Source organism: Carassius carassius, chromosome 27 (assembly GCF_963082965.1).
Source record: "Carassius carassius chromosome 27, fCarCar2.1, whole genome shotgun sequence".
In the NCBI taxonomy this organism is placed as follows: Eukaryota; Metazoa; Chordata; class Actinopteri; order Cypriniformes; family Cyprinidae; genus Carassius; species Carassius carassius.
In genome coordinates this window covers 17363196-17384925 of record NC_081781.1, presented here as the reverse complement: position 1 = coordinate 17384925, position 21730 = coordinate 17363196, and the positions used below count along the sequence as shown (strand labels likewise).

At 40.0% G+C, this 21730-nt stretch overlaps 1 protein-coding gene across 1 annotated transcript in view; it reads right to left on the bottom strand.

Annotated features, from left to right (window-relative positions):
* The window catches only part of kcnh5a (potassium voltage-gated channel, subfamily H (eag-related), member 5a), a 99969-nt gene extending 78809 nt beyond the window's left edge, over nt 1-21160 (bottom strand). Inside the window, exons 1-3 of the mRNA XM_059513000.1 lie at nt 20951-21160; nt 9964-10087; nt 253-359 (exon numbers count right to left, since the gene is read on the bottom strand). Coding sequence (XP_059368983.1) covers nt 253-359; nt 9964-10087; nt 20951-21023 — 304 coding nt within the window. The 5' untranslated portion in view covers nt 21024-21160. The remainder of the gene's footprint in view (nt 1-252; nt 360-9963; nt 10088-20950) is intronic.
* Between the last annotated feature and the right edge of the window lie 570 nt (nt 21161-21730).

Below are 21730 nucleotides of genomic sequence, written 5' to 3'. Positions count from 1 at the left end.
GGTTACTTAATAAAAATCAACATGCATTTTTATTGACCCCTCTTACTTCGGTCAAATAATTAACATTTTGCAGATTCTGAAAGGAGGATGTAAACATTTGACCTCAACTGTATATCAGACAGAAAAATGGAACAATTTTTTAAAAATCATTTTCATTAATTTCAGGAAATGGACACAATTGCATCTCTGTACGTTCACTTTCCTGCATGATGCAGCAGGCACAGCTAAACAATCGTAGCTGGGTATACTCACTGTTCTTCTTATAGAGCAGCACTTCAAAGCAATTGGACTCATAGTTATCAAAGGTGTGTCGGACTTTGTCTATTGTCTTCTTGTCTGTCAGTTCGCCGTACATGAAACTGCCGGGGGGACAGAGAGACAAAGGATGAAAAGTCAAAAAAGGTTATGAGAGAAGTGGGTGGAAAAGGGAGAAACAGGTGATGAAAATGAGCAAGACAAAGAGAGCAGAAAAAGAGAGTTAGAGGAGAGCGCACACCTGTGTGGCACACACATCTGCCCAGCAAACTCTAGCTTGTCTTTCACTGTCAGTTAATTCACAGAGTGTGCACAAGGGGGAGTGGCTGATGACACGGGCTGTCAGTTACTGCAGCCGCTCTATTTAACATGCGGAGGCTGGACAAACAGTAGACACTGAACCACAGTTCCGATATGCTCTGCCCTTAAGGTTATGTAAAAGGAAGGAAACATCACATTTGAAACAGTTTAGGAGACCAGCAAAAGACAAGATATTCTTGTGTTTTTAGCGACTGAAGTTCTCGTAAATGTTTGCAAATAAGGTAGCAACACTGGGATTCAAACGTCTAAGACCACATTGTACAAGTTTGGAAAATAAACGTGCATCGTATTCAAAAAATGCCAAATTGGTTTCAGACTTTTGGATTATACAATTTAATGATAACAAACAAGCTCATACAATTCTTTAACATTTTATAAAATAAAAATGTTATAAAAAAAAATGAAAGAAAAAAAAGTTTATTACACAATGACTAAGCTGCAGATTTTAGAATAGACACCAGGAAGAGATAAGACGTAGGATGAGTGAGGTGGACCTTTTATGCAGTATATATTCCCATTTTTCAATTTCATGACAATATTACAATGTAAATGTGGTATATATAAATGTAAATGTGGTAAATATATATATATATATATATATATATATATATATATATATATATATATAATACTAGCATATATATATATATTTACCACATGTACATTTATATATACCACATTTACATTGTAATATTGTCATGAAATTGAAAAATGGGAGAATATAAATATATAAAATAAAGTGTGACCAGAAAAAAAATGGGGTCAAATATGGACTAACGCAACTTTTGGGTTAAAAAATTTAATTACAAAATTTAACCCAACAGCTGTGTTAGTCCATATTTGACCCAGAGTTGGGTTGAAACAACCCAGCATTTTTAGAGTGTATCTATACATATATGTGTATATATTGTATATATTGTTATATATATTGTGCATATATGTGTATTTGTTAAGTTTAAGTATTAGGCAGGATTTGAGATGTAGAATATGGTCATGCAGTATATCTAGCAAAGAGCCAATATGCTAGTATTATGCACACTAATAATAAGCAACTAGTTAATAGAAGGAACTGGTCCCTAGAATAAAGTGTTACCATATTTCTTTACTTTAGATCTTTTTTCCATCTTTTCAAATCATGTTAAAATCAAACGAGGTTATACGCAGTGTTGGGGAGTAACTAGTTACATGTAACGGCGTTACGTAATTTAATTACAAAATTATTGTAACTGTAATTAGTTACAGTTACTACGAAAAAATTAGTAATTAAATTACAGTTACTTATGAATTTTTAACGATTACAAAGGGGATTACATTTGAATATTTACACACATCCACATACAGATTTAACTGATTTCTTTCCCAAATTGCACTGACTATTCTGAGACATACCACCCTAATAATTTCCGGGATGCGGAAACACAGTCTGGTTCGTAGAATCCAGTCATAAAAACGGAATGCCTAACGCGGACGGAATATGCCACATTTTGGATGACTAAATCAAAAGTAGGTCAGTACACTTGAATCAAAACTTGACATGGACTAGTGTCTGTGAATATTAAGCCCCAAAAATGCAATAGCCTATATGACTTGCACATTCTGCCTGTCTGTGGAAATCAGGCGCGGACTGGACACCAGGAGAACCGGGACAATTCCCGGTGGCCTGGCAGCCGATTTTGCCCCACTATTTAATATCATTATTGTATAATTGCCTGCCGAATGTACTTGTGACGCTAGGTAAGTGAGACAGGAGGCAAAAGCAAGTAAACAGTGTTTATTGTAAATGACGTGCTGACGGAGGGTCGGAGAGTGACGCAGGAATCTGGATGGCAGCACAGACTGGTGAGTAGGTGCGTTGAGTGCGCTGGTACAGATGACGGTGGTGGTAGATCCGATAGAGGTGATGATAATCCGTGTACGAAGGGAACAATCCAGGGCAAACCAAAACAGGAGACAAAGCAGGACAGGAACACGAGAACCAGACATCTAACACGGAGGACCTCAAACAACGATCTGACAAACAAGAGACGAAAGACAGGGTGTTATAAAGGCGGTGGGGATGAGATGCACCTGCCGCTGATCAGGCGATCAGTGGCCACACCCACATGAACCAATCAACATGACATAACCAGACTACAGCTGGAGACGGTGCGTTCACGAACCGTGACAGTACCCCTCCTCCTAAGGACGCCTCCTGGCGTCCCCAGAATCTCTTACCTGTCGATTGTAATCATCGATAAGGGAGTGATCCAGGATGTCCCTGGCAGGTACCCAACTTCTCTCCTCCGGACCGTAACCCTCCCAGTCCACCAAGTACTGAAATCCGCGTCCCCTCCTTCTAGAGTCCAGAATGCGATTTACCAAATAGGTGGTCTCCCCATCTACGAGACGCGGCGGGGGAGGAACCGGGGTAGGCGGATTAATGGGAGAATGAAATACGGGCTTAATTTTGGACACATGAAAGGCGGGATGAATTCTCCTGTACGTAGGAGGGAGTTTGAGGCGGACTGCCACCGGACTAATGATTTTGGTGACAGTAAACGGGCCAATAAATTTGGGAGCCAATTTATTAGATACGGAACGGAGAGGAATATTCTTGGTTGAAAGCCACACCCTTTGACCCACGACGTATACGGGAGGCCTAGACCGGTGGCGATCGGCCTTGGCCTTGGTGCGCGCCCCCGCTTGGAGTAGAGTCTCACGGGCTCTGGTCCAAGTGCGGTGGCACCTCTGGACGAAGGCGTGAGCGGAGGGGACCGCAACTTCGGATTCCATACTGGGAAAAATAGGTGGCTGGTAACCTACACTACACTCAAAAGGAGATAGGCCCGTAGCTGATACTGGTAAGGTATTGTGGGCGTACTCCACCATAGACAATTGTTGGCTCCAGGAGGAAGGATTCTTGGAGACCAAACATCGCAACACCCTTTCCAAATCTTGGTTGGCTCTCTCGGTTTGCCCATTGCTCTGGGGGTGAAACCCTGAGGACAGACTTACAGTCGCTCCCAGTAGTCTACAGAATTCTTGCCAAAATTTAGCCACAAATTGGGGTCCCCTGTCGGAAACCACGTCTATCGGGAGGCCATGTAACCGAAAGACGTGGTCTACGACGGTCAACGCTGTCTCCTTGGCTGAGGGTAATTTGGGCAAGGGAATAAAATGGGCCGCCTTCGAGAACCGGTCCACCACGGTTAAAACCACCGTGTTTCCCTGGGAGGGTGGGAGGGCGGTAATAAAATCTAGAGCGATGTGGGACCAGGGTCTCGAAGGAACCGGCAGCGGTTGGAGTAACCCATCAGGGGGCCGATTGGAAGTCTTACCAGTGGCACAAACCGAGCAAGCCAAAACAAAACTGTGAATGTCGCGAGCCATAAGTGGCCACCAGAATCGTTGCTTGACTAAAAATCTAGTACGGTTAACCCCTGGATGGCAAGCTACATTCGAGCAATGTCCCCACTGGATAACGTTGGACCTTAATCCCTCCGGCACAAATAAACGGTTCGGTGGGCACCCGGGCGGAGGCGTTACCCCTTCTAAGGCCGTTCTGACCTTCGATTCGATCTCCCATGTGAGAGTGGAGACCACTAATGTCTTCGGAAAAATACTCTCGGGAGTGGACGGGCGTTCGGAATGGTCAAAAATACGCGACAAAGAATCGGGTTTGATATTCTTGGAACCCGGGCGGTACGAGATAGTAAAGTCAAAACGTCCGAAAAAAAGTGCCCACCGAGCCTGCCTGGAGTTCAACCTCTTAGCGGTGCTAATGTACTCTAAATTCTTGTGGTCAGTCCATACTATAAAAGGAACCCCCGATCCCTCTAACCAGTGTCGCCATTCCTCTAATGCCATCTTAACTGCCAACAATTCTCGGTTACCAATATCATAATTTCGTTCTGCCGGAGATAAACGATATGAAAAATACGCGCAAGGATGGACCTTGTCGTCTAAGGGAGAACGTTGAGATAACACCGCTCCTACCCCCACCTCTGATGCGTCGACCTCCACCACGAACTGACGCGTAGGGTCCGGGGTAATCAGAATAGGGGCTGAGCTGAAACGGCTCTTCAGTTTGGCGAACACAGCCTCAGCTGTGTCCGACCACCTAAACGCCGTCTTGGCGGAGGTCAAGGCGGTCAGAGGTGCGGCTAGTTGACTGAAGTTGCGAATAAAACGCCGGTAGAAGTTAGCGAACCCCAGAAACCTCTGTAGGGCCTTACGGGAATCTGGGCTTGGCCATTCTACCACAGCCTTAACTTTCTCGGGATCCATGCGTATTCCCTCAGTCGACACGATATACCCCAAAAATGGAATTGACTGTGCATGAAATTCGCATTTCTCCGCCTTGACAAAAAGCCCATTCTCTAGCAACCTCTGAAGCACTCGTTGGACGTGCTGCACATGTTCCTGGAGAGAAGAAGAAAAAATCAATATGTCGTCCAGGTAGACATAAATGAACTGATCGATCATATCTCGCAGCACGTCGTTAACAAGTGCCTGGAAGACCGCTGGGGAGTTGGAGAGCCCAAACGGCATAACCAAGTATTCAAAGTGCCCTCTGGGGGTGTTAAAAGCGGTCTTCCATTCATCCCCCTCCCTGATCCGAACCAAATGATACGCATTGCGTAAGTCCAGTTTTGTGAAAATTGACGCTCCCTGCAACCTCTCGAAGGCCGAAGACATCAACGGCAAAGGATAAGTATTCTTTACCGTGATGTTGTTCAGTCCCCGGTAATCAATACAAGGTCGCAGAGACCCGTCCTTCTTTCCCACAAAAAAGAACCCCGCCCCCGCAGGAGAAGAGGAAGGGCGGATGAATTTAGAAGCTAGAGAATCAGAAATATATTTCTCCATAGCCTCCCTCTCTGGAACCGAAAGTGAATAGAGTTTGCCCTTAGGCGGAGACTTACCTGACAGTAAATCTATGGCACAGTCGTAAGGACGATGCGGAGGAAGAGAAGCAGCCCGAGACTTACTGAACACTTCCTTCAGATGGAGGTACTCAGCTGGCACGTTAGACAAATCCACCGCCTCCTCCTGCAACACAGACACAGACACAGACGGACAGGCAGACACTAGACAAGACTCATGACATCTTTTGGACCAAGACAAAACAGAGTTAGAGAGCCAGTCAATGCTAGGGTTATGGAGGAGGAGCCAAGGGTGTCCGAGGACAATGGGTGCCAGGGGAGAGTCAAGGATGTGAAAGGAGATGGTTTCGGAGTGATTGCCAGACGTGATGAGTGTGATGTCCTCAGTGATGTATGATATGGTAGGAAGTTGCTGGCCAGTGAGGGCGTGCACCGTGATGTGGTGCGGAAGGGGTTTGAGGGGGATGTGGAGCTTGTGAGCTAATGTGCTGTCCATGAAGTTACCTTCTGCCCCGGAATCCAGTAGTGCCTGACAGTGATGTGTCTGTGCTGACCACCGCAGCCATACCGGGAGGAGCGTGGAAGATGATGGTGATGATGATGATGATGAGGTCTTCTCGGCGGAGATCCCACCCGATAGTAGCCTCATACGTACTACCGGGCCTGGCCTTTTACCGGACAGGCGTGGGCTTGGTGTCCGGCTCCCCCGCAGTAAAGGCAAAGGCCCAGGGACCTCCGCCTCTCCTTCTCCTCCCGGGAAAGCCGAGCTCGCCCTACCTGCATGGGCTCGTGATCGTAGACGGGGCTGGCCACGTCCCCGCCGCTGAACCGCACGTCTGCCGGTCCCCTGGATGGGGTGTTGAGTAGCCCCCTCCTCTCCATCCGTGCCAGACGTGCGTCGACCCGAAGGGCCAGCTCAATGAGCCCATTGAACGACGGGGGAAGGTCCAGGGCGTAGATCTCCCTCTGGACGCGGTCAGCCAGCCCATGCAGGAACATGTCCCACTGCGCCTCCTCGTTCCAATGGCACTCCGCCGCCAGTGTCCGGAACTCGATGGAGTAGTCCGAGACGGATCTTTCGTGCTGGCGCAGCTCCGCCAGCCTCCTGGCCGCCTCCCGTCCTGCGGCGGCCCGATCAAAGACCCGTCTCATCTCGACGGAGAGGGCCTGGAACGAGGCGCAGCATGGGTCCTGGTTCTCCCACACCGCTGTTCCCCACAGTGCCGCCCTCCCAGAGAGCAGGGTCAGGACGAACGCCACCTTGGCCCTCTCAGTGGCGAACGTCCTAGGCTGGAGGGCAAAATGCATATCACACCGGTTAAGGAACGCTCTACAATAATCGGGTTCACCTGAGTAAGCCTCCGGAATCGGGAGGCGTGGTTCCGGCTGGGAGGGGGCCTCCGATGGTGCTGGTGGAACAGGCGGTGTGAGTGGCGCAGTGGGGGCTCGTAATAGCTGGAACTGTTGGGTGAGCTCGGACACCTGCGTCACTAAAGCCTGGACCGCGCGACCAGTGTCGTTAAGAGTCCGCTCCTGGGAGTCCATCCTCCGAACACTGGCGCTGAGGAAAGCTTCGAGAGATGAAGGTTGGTTACTCGCTGCCTCCATGTTGTTGGTCAGATCGTTCTGTGACGCTAGGTAAGTGAGACAGGAGGCAAAAGCAAGTAAACAGTGTTTATTGTAAATGACGTGCTGACGGAGGGTCGGAGAGTGACGCAGGAATCTGGATGGCAGCACAGACTGGTGAGTAGGTGCGTTGAGTGCGCTGGTACAGATGACGGTGGTGGTAGATCCGATAGAGGTGATGATAATCCGTGTACGAAGGGAACAATCCAGGGCAAACCAAAACAGGAGACAAAGCAGGACAGGAACACGAGAACCAGACATCTAACACGGAGGACCTCAAACAACGATCTGACAAACAAGAGACGAAAGACAGGGTGTTATAAAGGCGGTGGGGATGAGATGCACCTGCCGCTGATCAGGCGATCAGTGGCCACACCCACATGAACCAATCAACATGACATAACCAGACTACAGCTGGAGACGGTGCGTTCACGAACCGTGACAGTACTAAAGCGATCATTTGCGAATAATTGGATTAATTAAATCTCTAATAAGTCATGAAGTGTTAGTCATGACTCGCGCGCTCTCCGCGCCTCCGCCAAACGGTTCGGATCAGACTCAGAGTAATCAATGCGAGAGAGAGAAAGAGAGAGAGAGAGAGAGTGGACTGTGGAAGCGCACAGCTGGAGCAGAGAAGCAGAACTACTGTTCAGGGTTTTAGGTCAGTTTCATCTGTAAAGATGCTTTTTTGTCATTGTTTTTTTTTTTTTTTTTTAATCAAGCAGCAGCACGTTGGTCACCAGTCATCACTCAAAATACTATATAAAGGACATCATTATTATCAGTTGTAATGTTACAGTAGGAATTTATCTGAAAAAAATTCCGATTTTTTTATAGGTTTAGGGGGAGCTACGACAGACAACAACACAACCCTTACGAAAATTAACATTTTAATATTTAACTATAAATCCAGAGAAAATGGTTACTATTGTTTAAATGTGGTAACCAAAAATGTAAAATTATTTTTCAAATGTATTTATTTAAAAATAAATACAAATCCATTTGCAAAAAAACAAAAACAAAACAAGGTTATTTTACTTTTTTATAGGCTAATAAAAGCAAGGTTAATTTTTGTAAGGGAAAAACATGACTCATGTACAGTATTAGGATTTTTCTATAAAGATATTGTATTGTAGAGTATTGTATTGTAAAGTATAGTTTTGTTCAATCTTTAGTATTAAAGTCATGAGAGAGATGGATAACAGGGCAAAATAAAGAGACTGAAGAGAAAAATGGAAGTGAAGGTGCAGTTCATGAGAGAACTTTTAATTATTTTGCATGTCCCCAAATTAAATATTTAAACCTTTTTTATGTCAGGTCCATACAAAAAAATAGTTTTGTCCATGAATTTGTTTGTATGAGTTTGAATTTTCCAGTCTGAATTTTTTTCCCAGTCCGCCCCTCCTGTAAATGAATGGCAAAGACATGGTTTCATTTACTACACATAGGCCTACTGAAGCTCGCAGTGTTTTCAACATCTGCCATCTCAATATAGGAGTACACGAGCACATAAACATAATTTCTAGAACTGCTTTGTGTCACTTAATGTGCATTTTACTTATTTTGAGAAAACTATCATCATATACAAAGAGACAGCAGTTTAAAAAAAACACCAATGTTTCAGGAGTTTAGTACAAAGAATACTTCACATGCTTATTAGATAACTGTATTTAAGTTGATGTATATGCTTTTATTTATTATTCTTTAATTTTCACAAATTTAGAAAAGTAATCAAAAAGTACTCAAAAGTAATTAGTTACATTACTTTAATAAAGTAATTGAAAAAGTTACACTACTATTACATTTTAAATAGGGTAACTTGTAATCTGTAACCTATTACATTTCCAAAGTAACCTTCCCAACACTGGTTATACGTTACGGACAACTCAAACTTTTTCCTTTCTCATCTATTGTCCATTTCTTTCTTAAGTGGACACTGGAGGACAATGCTCCACACGTGAGTCTTGTAATGTAGCAATTTTAGCAAATTACTAGGACTGGGTGACTTTGCAATCTCTTTAGCATTGTGTTAAATCCCCCAGTTTCCTTTTAAAGATTTTATTTGTTTTGCATCTTACTATCACTTCCATAAAACTAAAAATACACAGGGTAATTATGGTGCATTTGAGTTTTGTGGCCCTAAGCTACTCAGAGATTTTTAGTATCAAATCCTCATCCTTATTGCTTTACCTGACAAAGGCCTGAATCAATCTGGAGTCATATTACAGTGTGTAGGCAGATCCATATCAATACATGTAGGTAGAGCCAAATCGCTGCAGTTGGTATTTCTGTTTCTACTCTAATGACTGGCACCTCACTGAGCGCATTTAGCACTAACAAGGTGTTCAGTGATGGCTCAGGAGAAATGCACTTTCTGATTGGCTAAATAGCGCATGCAGATTCTACTATGGCTCAACACAGCTGAACTGATGTGAGAAGTGTGCTTTAGCATCATTGCCAACTCAAGCAGAGTGAGAAAATGATGCTTCTGTCCCTAACACTTAACCAAATCATTAGTAAAACATCCTCACTTGTCTGATGGTTGAAACTTAGGAATAGCGGTCAGTTCTCACTTGAGAAAGATAGAAAACAATATTAAATGATCAAACTCTGTCCTTCCTCTACTTCATATTCTGCATTGCATCAGTTTAATAGATTCAGCTTCTGTTATCTGAGCATAATCCCTCTGGAAATGTTTGTGAGGCTTCGTTTTCAGATCCAAAATAATGTAATTCCGTGAAAACACATAATTTAGTTATGATGCACACTAATGCGTTTTTGGATCCTGCATGCCTTAGCCAAAAAAATTGTGAATATAAATTTAAATCACATCACTGCCTGTCCCTGAGTACTGAATGAGGACAGGGTAAAAAAAGACAGGTGGAGAGCCACTCACCTGCAGGTGCTGCTCTTCTGCATGACCTCTGCCCTGTGGTAACCAGACAGCTTGCAGAATCCGTCATTACTGTAAACTATAGGCCACTCCACGATTTGAGCGTTCCCCAACAAGAAACTTGTCTCTGCAATCAAAAATAAGAGAACACTTTCATAAATGTACATAATAAGTAGTATATATATTTAGTGTTCACATTATTTTCTGGCACATCAGTTTATCCCACTAGTATGGAATCAAAGAAACACTCTTTGGCTTAACAGACCTTTAAATAGGCATTTATGTAGATGTTTTCTTGGAAGCCTAAGCTCTCAGAAGCATAATTTATGAGAACAAACAGAACCGCTGTAGGGAAGAAAGAGAGGCAATCACATGCTATAGTAGCGTTACCCAGTAGAGCATTTTCTCCATTGATGCTATTCAAAATGTTTGCAAGCAACATTAAAATATTTTCTAAGTCAAGACATTCCATTTCTGTTTATATATACACACCATTCTTCAAAAGTTTAGGTTTGGTAAGTGTTTTTTTTTTTTTTTTAATCTGTGTAATCTTTTTAATCAAAGTAATCTGTGTTTATTTGATCAAAAATACAATAAATCGAGAAACATTGTGAAATATTATTGCAATTAAAATAACTTTTTTTCTATTTCAGCATATTATAAAATGAAATGTATACTTTTTTTTTATAAAATGTTTAGAATTTTCAGCATCATTACTGCAGTCTTCAGAGTCACACGGTCCTTCAGAAATCATTCTAATATGTTGATTTGCTAACACAATTTTTTATTATATATGTTGAAAACTTTGTGCTGCTTAATATTTCTGTTAGGTTAAACCATGATACTTTTTTTAGGATTCTCTAAAGAATAAACTGATCAAAAGAACATTTATTTGGAATCTAAATATTTTGTAACAGTTTAAAAGTCTTTGCTGATATTGTCACTTTTAATTCAATGCACCTTTGCAGAATAAAAGTATTAAAGCATTAAATACATATATATATACATATACATATATATATATATATATATAGCCCCAAGCTTTTGAACAGCAGTGTATTTATACATTTTGTTTTATTTATCAAAAAATATATTAAATATACTAACTACAAAACAATATGTGGTGGCTAAATCTGCAAATCAACTATTTAGGGTAACAAATAAACTGCATTAGTTTCTGTAATTTGTGTGACTGCAAAATAAAATAATGAATTAAATAATAATTTAACTATAAAATAAATTTAGTCTAATCATCTTAAATGACCAGATACCTTTTTTCCAAAGGTTAAACACTTCCATTTCAGTGGCAATTTGTTATAAAGAAAAAAGACTTGAGTTTCAAGCCCTAATTTGTACTCCATTTGTGGAAACTGCCTTAATCAGTTCATTCTTCCATTTGACAAATTAAATTCCAATGCAGTCTTTACATCAATGTAATTGATACACAGTGGTCTAGCCATAGCAGGTGGGTTAAAGACCTGAACATTTTTCCTGCCATTAAAAAGATTAAGCCATTCTTTCTAGTCTTCATTAATGTTAAAGTGAGGCTAAAGCCAGCTGACTTCAGCCTCTCGACACAGGTATAAAAATAGCAAGGCAAAGAGAACATTACAGCACCGGAAACAAATCAAGGCACAAGTTGTTACAGAAATGTCTGTGACAATACAAAACCTTACACAACCACAACCTGGATCATCTTTGCTCTCTCACACACACATTTATAATGCTACAGAGCTCCAGTTCTCTCTGGACACATGCAGTCCCCCCTGAGGAAAGAGAAAGGGAGAGAGAGACAATGTGGCATTTGACACAGCCATTAAAAAAGGTGGCCACTTCTCCCCTTCATTGAATAGGTTTCATTATTTCTCCTCCTCCTCTTTCTGTATGCCTCCACAGGACTGGCTGAAAGGAGACGCGTAAAGGATAAAGTGAAGTCTTGTCCCCTTGAGGAAGGAGAGTTGAGACTCATTACAGCGGTCTCCATGCCATGGCCCCTGCCCTCGGATCAGGGGCCAATTGCGAGGAAGTGCTCCCTGAGGATGCAAAAGACCTAGATCCTGTTTGCAGATCGGAGCTCGATGATATCATAATCATGCAATGCTCTGTCACTGATGATACATCGCTTTCTTACAGCACGACAGCACGTTCAGACTAATAAAGTCTCTGCTAAGAAGTCAAGCATTAATAACTAATATGGAAAAGGAGTTCAGGCGAGTGGAGTAGGACTGTGTACAGTCACATCCACAGCATAACCACAATAGAGGAAAATCTATGCGAGGAACGAACAGTGTAAGGAAAGACATTTAATTACATTTTTTCTATAATTATTTTTTTATTTAGTTATATTTATTTATTTATTTCATTATTTTTAATGGAGCACCTAAAGCAATATAGTGATGGGGGGGGGGGGGTGGTTGTATTTCCATGCTTTTGTGTTTGCTTGTAACAGGGCTATTACAGTTAATAAAAATAAAACCAAAACTATATGAATAAAATGTTACTTGAAAAATGTTGTTTTGTTTTAACCGAAATAAAATTACATAATAAATTATATACACACATATATACATATACAAATAGTAATTTGTTGTACTAAAATGACTAAAATTTAAGCTGGAATAACAATTTGAAACTATATAGACAAAAATTAAATGCAAAAATCATTAAAATACTGACTAATCATATAGTCATAAACATAAACATTTTTGCTTCCATCTAATAATTTTTTTCCATCAACAAGTTTTCAGTCTGTTATTACTAGGTTCATCGTTTTCAGATTTTTATTTATTAAGGCCTGTCAAAGTTAATTCATTAACTGGCATAATTTCATAAGTGTATGAATAAATTTCCCAGCACAGTCTTATGGTATTGTTCTCAATAGTGGCATGTTTAATGCGGGCATGTTTTAAAGGCTTTAAGCTATATGTACTGTATATATAAACTTAACAGTAATTTGTGGCCTTTTTATTTTTTTGCATTTACAGTTTGTGGCCATGAAAATGAATTTCAATGCCAAAGTTTCAATTTCAATGTTTATGTTCTTCCCAGTTATGTTTTTATTTCAGTTAACAATAAGAACACTAGCTGCAATAATGAGATGAAATATTTATTTAGAATTTAGAACTTATATGAACAAAAATTGGTGAAACATTCTTCAAAATATATATTTTTAGCAACACCTTTCAGAATTCAAAGCCTGCTTTATAAAGTAAAGCAACACACAGACAACACAGATCCACCTCAAGGCAAAAAAGAGCTTCCATTTCAAAGGCCATAAGAGGACACAGCTGTTTTGTCTGGCAGCATGTAAAATCAATGGAATATTGAGACTAGAAAGACTTTAATCTTTATAATCTCACTTGAGGCAAATTAACACTCGGGCTTACCTGTGTCTCTCTTGAATTACTCTTGTTGTTTTTAAGAGCAGCTCATGTCTGCTGATGCAGACTTTAAATAGCTCAAGTGGTTGTAACATGCACATTGATCACACTTCCAGATCCACGTGAAGCCTAAGGCAGTCCGTCAGCACTTCATGTGTAATATGGGATGCTGCCGAAAGCTTATTGTGTAAATGGTGAATAAGAGGCATATTGACAGCGATGAAAGACTTAGTGATGTGCGTGCCAACCCCACATGGGAGGCCAGCAGACAGCTGCTAGGCTGCTCTCCTCAATTCCACAGCAGCGTGTTTACTAAAAAAACATCTCACATAAGCACTCACATGAACACCTTTACATATATACACATTGCTTTCTTGTCCCTTTACTTTCCCACTCACACAAACCCATGAAATAGCTGCATCTTTTTTGTATGTTGTAAAACATGTCAAAGGAACATAATAAAATGCACTATAAAAGAAATTAGGAAAGTTAAAAATCAAGCCAACATGATGCATTGAGGGTTCAGTTTGCACTGCGTGACTGTGATTGTTTTTTTTTTGCAAAACAAAATTGTCAAAGACAGCAAAGCCCAAAACAATACACTATCCAAACAATTTATCCATGCTGCAATGCATGATGGGAGCTTGTAAGTCAGCAACATTGTTCAATATAAATCTGTTTGTTCTGATGACTCTCTCAGGCTAGTAGCGAAAACATTAAGGGGGATTATTATTGGTCTTGCCTTTGTTTTTATCAATCGGCAACCTCCTGCTCTCTCTCATGAAGCCCATACAGAAGTGACTTAAACTGTAAGTCATCTACTGGCCACTATGGGAATCAATCCCATAGACTCCCCATGTTAAAGGGTTAGTTCACCGAAATATGAAAATTATGTCATTAATGATTCACCCTCATGTTGTTCCAAACCCATAAGACCTCCGTTCATCTTCGGGACACAGTTTAAGATATTTTAGATTTAGTCAGAGAGCTTTCTGTCCCTCCATTGAAAGTGTGTGTACGGTCTACTGTCCATGTCCAGAAAGGTAAGAAAAACATCATCCAAGTAGTCCATGTGACATCAGAGGGTCAGTTAGAATTTTTTGAAGCATCAAAAATACATTTTGGTCCAAAATTAAAGTGTTATGTTATAAAGTGCTAGTGTTATGAGCGCGGGTAAACCGAAGGCTTGAATCAAGGGCAATCATCGCAAATGATGGCATTACTTTGAGCGCAAAAGAACCGGTGAACCGTTTTTTTCAACCGGTTTATTGAATCGAACTGTCCAGAAGAAACGCAGAAAAAGAACCGAACTTCCCATCATTACTGGTGATCTGAAAACCGATGCAACCGGTTCTTGACTCGAGAACGAGTCAATCTTTCGTTCGTTATCTGGCTTGGCTGTTCATCTTCAGTTCTCTCTTCACAGCAGTTCAGTCAGTGTACTGTTTGAGTAAATGAATTACTCCGGGATATTAGTTTGTTTTAACTCAGAGGGCTGTCAGACACATTAAACAAGTTAACAGCTTAAGTCATTTGTGGATAAATGCATATTGGAGACACAAACCGTTTCAAACGATTCAGTTCGATTTGAAGAAATTCGGATTCAAGAAGATCCGGTTACATCGAATGATTAGTTCGCGAACCGGATATCACTAAACTGTAGTGTTTTGAACTCACTCACAACAGACACGAAAGAGAAGACAATGCTGAATAAAGTCGTAGTTTTTGCTATTTTTGAACAAAAATGTATTATCGATGCTCAATTCTAACTGACCCTCTGATGTCACATGGACTACTTTGATGATGTTTTTCTTACCTTTCTGGACATGGACAGTATACCGTACAAACAGCTTCAATGGAGGGACTGAAAGCTCTCAGACTAAATCTAAAATATCTTAAACTGTGTCCCAAAGATGAACGGACGTCTTACGGGTTTGGAACGACATGAGTGTGAGTTATTAATGACATAATTTTCATTTTTGGGTGAACTATCCCTTTAAAATCCCCAACTTTACAACAGAAAAAACATGTTTACAGCCTGGGTCAAAAAATTATTTTGGTCTATTTAGCTCATTTTGCCCTTCATGATAACTGTAAGGGGGGTAAAAAAATGTATAACTCCTCCATTTAAATTATATTAAGCCTTAAATTTCTGCATAATCTGTCACTGCATAGTGACAAGTGGATTGCAGCTGCTGTTACCGCTGTCAAACTAGGTGGGCGTGGTTTCAGCAACCAGCTCCCACCTCTTTGCCCATTTTCGAGAATCCGGAAGTGATGCTCGGTGACACGCTGCCAAGATGACGACGGCTGCTCCGCCCACTTTTGACTTCAAAAACGCTCTTCGGAAACCTATGGGTGACGTCACGGACACTATGTCCATGTTTTTATACAGTCTATGGTTTTTATGTATTCAAAGTCATTCACATTTCTTAAAAGGCTGGAAAAAATTATATTCCTTGGCATTTGCAACGCAGAGAGACAGGCCACGATTCCGATTCAAAATTTTCAGGTTTGACAAAAGAGAGAAGTAGATTTATAAATCGCTGATTATTAAACCCTGTGCGGAGGAGTCTCTGCTGTCAGACAATTTGTGACCTTTTCTCTGGCTCCATCGCCTCTCGCTGTCTTTCTTTATCTCTCTATAATTCTCTATTCAATTACTGCGTGACACTTTGTGTGTGTCAGCATTTGACTCCATTACTTCCAGCAAGAGGAGAGATGTCCACAGCGTGTGCATTAGGAAATAACCACTGCCAATCTCCGGCTGAAGGTCCTGCCTTAAGCAAACAGCTTTGAGGATAGTTGTCGATTCAGTCTCAAGCACACAATTTCGAAATTCCAATAGAGAAGTATCAGACAGGGGCAGACAAACTTTGAGATTTCCTGAGGGCCAATATGTCACCTTTAACAAAACACAGTTGTCCACACTGTCAAAGGTTTGCTTCAGATTCAAAATTGCTGTGATTCATTAAATGCTGTGAAAACATCATGCCTTGCTGACTTCTTGCTTCCTTGCTGGATCATGTCCAAAGGCTATTCAGGTAGGAAATCCCAATCTTGTGACTCTTTCATTGCTTTACCAATATGTAATTTTTATTTTTTTCCTTTAATTTATACTTTATTCAGGAAAGATGCATTAAATTTATTAAAAGTGACAGTAAAGACATTTAGGCTATAGCCCAAAAGCTTTCTATTTTCTGAAAAATAGTTCTATAGTTTCCACAAAAATATTAAGCAGCACAACTGGTTTCAACACAACTTTCAACAAGTAAATGTTTCTTGAGCAGCTAATCTGCATATTGTAAGAATTTTTTAAGGATCATATGACACTGAAGACTGGAACGATGTCATCACAGGCATTTTAAAATATATTCACACTAAAAAGAGTTGTTTTAAATTGCAATTAAATTTCACAATATTATCAAAAAGAATCACTAAAATCTTGGTGAGAAAAAAAAGTCCTTTAAAAAAAATCTTACTGATCTTAAATGTTAAATGACAGAATAGTCAGGAAATATATTTTCCTTAACTTTTAAAAGCTTAGTGCGACATAATTGGAAGTGACCGCAAATGAGTCATATAGAGCATTTTATAATATTTTATGCTGCTTTTTTGGTTCTCAGTAGATTAAGTCCCCATATAATTTACTGGGTATATTCTAAAAAGTTATTGCAAATCTCATTTTGTGTTCCGCAGGTCAAAGTTTGGAATGGCTTTTTTATTTTTTTTACTATTTTTTAACCTTTTTTAGTTTTAGATGCATGCTAATTCACTGTAGTCTCCATCAGCAATCAAAACATTTTCATACAGCTATGGAAACACAGAGATGGTACAAACCAACAAATACATGGAAATCTATCAAACAGCAGACTGGAATGGACTGACAATACAGCAATGCTGTATGTAGCAGAAAGACCAGAGAAGCCTAAACTTTCTGAGGAGGCTGTCAGAGACGCTCTACCAGTCTTCTGGGTTAGAAAAGAAGAAGGAAGTGCAACTGGAGTCTGTTACAAACAAATCCCCAATGTAAACGCTCCCTTCAGTAGGTCTGGTGCCATTAGGAGGTACAAAGTGTCTTTCCTGCACTCATCTGCATGTTACTTCTGGCGGTCGCTGCAGTGAGAAGTAATGACATTGAACAAGCACAAACATTCTATTTTTGGAACCATTAACATAATGCATTCAATTTTTTTTCTGTGTATGTGATGCTATTGCATTGTATGTGTTTTTGCACTGTCTATGTGGAGGTATGTTGGTGCACCTGCTTCTCTGTGAAAGGATGACTACAGGGAAAGTGGAAGAAGAAACAGATCCTATTAAGATAAACCTATATTTACACAGAGTGCACCATTCTTCATGCCTGTGATCTTTGTGAAAACAGTTTTCTGTTGGCCATTATGGATCCTAAGCATGTTAAAAAAAACTGACTATTTTCATCTTCGATAACAGATACCGATTCCCTTTGATAGTGAACACAAAACACAACCAGCTCTCTGTTCTCGTAAACTGTGGCGAACGTAAGATAGCACTTTCATTACATCAGTGGCTCTCTAATCTTAATTCATATCTCCTCACATGCTTTTCTGTTATTTTTATTTTTTTGCTTTCTCTGGCACTAGTCTTATGATCTCCTTAATGCTATGTTTGTACTATTGTGATGCGTGTTTCTTTCAAAAGTTTCATTTTACCACACAAACTCTACTTTATCAATTTTATCCTCAGAACTGTCAGCCTTAAATGCTGGTACAGTTTAGCTGTCCTCGATATCAAAAAGAGCTTTTGAAATAATTTAATATCCCAGTCAGTGAGAACCCTGCTGTCATTGATTAGCCAAACATCAAGCTAGCTACAAAGAGCTTCTTCAGCACATTAAAGTTCAGCCCAGTTGTTTCTCTACTTACATAAGAAAATTGGATGGAAATGTGCAGTGCTTTTGCTGTTCTAACAATGATATGTAAAGGTAAAATGCTTTATGAAAGTTGACTTTGTTTACCCCCCAGCTGTTTGTTTCGATTCCCCTAAGTGGGCTGGAAAAACTCAAACAAACTCTGCTGTCCGCAAACAAAGGAGAAGACGTACAGAGAGGTGTTGGGTTGTAAATGAGGGACAGAGACACAAAGCCTCAGTAACACCTACATCATTTTGACAGCTGCACTCATGAAAGGCTTCATTATTTTGAGGTGGACATGCTGCGTATGACAATATAAGAGGTATATGAAAAACAAATTGCTTGAACAATTTGAATTCTTGCTGGAATTATTGGCTATTACATAATTGACAATAATTCAGAGTTTTGATAGCTTGGCTTATTACACCCGGTTTAACTTTGCTGCCAAGTGCATTGTGTTTTTGGGGTTTCAACTAAAATGACGAAGGTAGTGGTGTTTTTTTCTTTTCTTTTTTTGAAGTCAAACCAAACCATGTCTCATCTTCCTGAAAATATTCTTTTGATACCTTACTATCCTACTAACTTCATAAAGACAACAGAAAAGACCTCAACTGCCCTTCTAGAATCCAACTGAGATCATTCCAAACACTCTCCAATTTATCCCATAAATCACACAGTCCTCACGTCCTTTATTTACCACCTGCACGCTTATTATATCTGCATAATCATATTGTAAATAATTCAGATTGTAAATAATTACCAGCTCTACAACTCTAAAATGTTCCACAAGGACAATTTTGGCATGTTCATCATCAATACGTTCTCTATTCTTCACTCCCAAATATAAATTTGCATCACCATCAGCATGCAGCCTCAGCTGGAGCTGGCAGCTCATTGGCAGCATATCGGCACAGGCTTTAGATACATTTTTAAATGTACCTTGGTGAAACTGTGGTGAGGAAGAAGACACTAACCTTGCCTTTTAATTACATGAAACCTCTCATTTTTATTCTCGACAGGCAAAACTGACTCTTCCTGACTTTGTCTTTGACTTGTGCCTTGTACTGACGGCTGTAAAAGTGTTAATTCATCCAAACACAGAATGCATGAACTTCCCTGTAAATTGGTTATTTTAAAAGCCGACAAGGGAATAAATGTAAATTTAAATGCAATAATCAATTATCCAGCCCCTTCAGATTCAGTCAGCATATTTTAATTTCTAATGTGATGAGGGGAGGATGACCAGAAACAATATGAGGTCTGCTGAACAACTTTATCTGCACTAGAAATTGAAATGCCTCCACTCACTGCATCGCTTAAACATTGAACGATGATCACAGTGACAGAAGAGCTCACAGAATACAAATATCAGCATCTCGTTACTACAATGACTGTGATTAGGATTTATAAAAAATAATGTGGAACCATCTTCTCAAAAGATGCAAGCTCTGCGTCAGACTTAGTAAAGAGTGTGTGGAAGATTCAGAGACCCTCAGAGGTCAGAGAGCTGCCCACGGCAAATGTCAGGGCATGGTATTATGAGCTGAGAGGGTACCACATTAAAACACACAAACACAGTCCAATAGAAATAACTGTTTGGTCTTAATGTATACACAGAAACACCCAAATCTATGTCTTTAACTTTTAAGTTTGCGTTATGTGAAATAGAGTGAAGAGATATTTACAGATTTTGTTGCAGTAATCATGTGTGACCTCTGCTGGTGAGGTCCTTTAACACAAACTCAGACAGAACCTGTGGCAGATTCACACGGAAACTGTATGTGACACAAAATTACTCTGCAATTCACGCCACAGGCAACAAGCATTCCACACTGAGAAGATCCATGGCAAAACAGCCGAGAAAAACTGCATCACCTTTAAATTAACTTTTGCTATGATCAAAAATAATTTAAGAATACAAACAAATGAGAATTAAACATGCAGATAAGCTGATGATTCTAGAGCCTCTTTGACTGTTTGGTTAATACAAATAATACTAATAATATTACTATTGCTACTACTACTACTACTACTACTAATATTATAAATTGTTAAAAAAGAGATTATACAGCAAAAAAATTATATATATATATATATATATATATATATATATATATATATATATATATATATATATATATATATATATATTTTTTTTTTTTTTTTTTTTTTTTTTTTTTTTTTTACAAGCGTCAATTGACGGAAATAAATATTTCCCGCGTGAGATTCATCCCGAGTGTAGGCTGTTGATGCCATACAATAATCAAGTCTCACTGATGCATTACTACATTAATGCTGATAATGTTTAGCAATATTAAAGGCAATGTTTTGGGAAGCGATCGAGCGATGTTTTGTTAACTGTGTTAAATTACTATTATTATGGTAATGGTACGGTCGTGTTTAGATCACGGATGTTTTTTTTCCGTTTTGTAGCTCTCGGTTTTAATGTTTTATTAAGCACTCAATAAAGAATACTTTATAAAAATGACTTGAGGCACGTCAGATCTAAATATTTAATCTTACTTTGATTAGTAAAAAAATGTGGGTTTCCATTTTTATGGAAAGAAACTCTGGAGCTTCACTTTTACGCATAATTCTACGCATTATTAAAGTTAGAAAGAAGCAAAAGAGAGAGAATTTAAACAGCTTAAGACATCATAATACTTTCCCCTTTGCTTTATCTGGTCCTACTGCAATATGAAGAAAGCGATCATCTTACCACTTGAGCGACGGACAATATTTTCCAAAAAAGTGTTCTGTGGTGCCACCAGTCCTCTTTTTCCCCCGTGCATTCTGCGGCCGGGCAGCGTCGGTCAGGTTTACGGACTTGCTGGAAGCTGGTTGTTATAGTGATGCAGGTGGGATGGGAATCTATCGGTGGGATGGAGAAGATCATGGTAACGCTGCGCCGTGCCTGGCTGGTATGGGTCCTTTGTACCACGGAGCGCTCGCAGTTCTGCAGGCTCCGCGCTCCCCTGTTCTGCGCCTGCGCACTGGCGAACTGAAACAATAAAAATTGACTGGCACAGGAATCTCGAGCGCGATGCCCGGTGCCATGGAGATGCAACAGATGGTGCCTTTTGCGCGCGAATTAGTTGCATGGAAACTCAAGAGTTACTGTAGATGATGGGGATGTCATCTTATGTGAGCAAAAAAAGTAAATGTAACAGTTCAAGTGAGTCACTAGGGGATAGGGCTATAATCCATGAATTTACGGAAGGTTTGCGCAATCTTGATTACACCGGGATGCAGAGTGCTTGTAGCTAATTACGTCAATATGATAGGATCACGTCAGTATTCAGCGTGAATATTTCATAAAACTTTTCATGTTTATTCAACACTTTTCAGATTAAACCTGAGTGTATTTCATAATAAAGCCTTCGGGGAAAATATGAATAAATGAACACTGGATACATTAATATGAAAGAAACTACAGACTAGATAAAATGATTGAATTATCAATCAGGAAATTTAATCAGAAAGAAAGAAAGTGAATGGA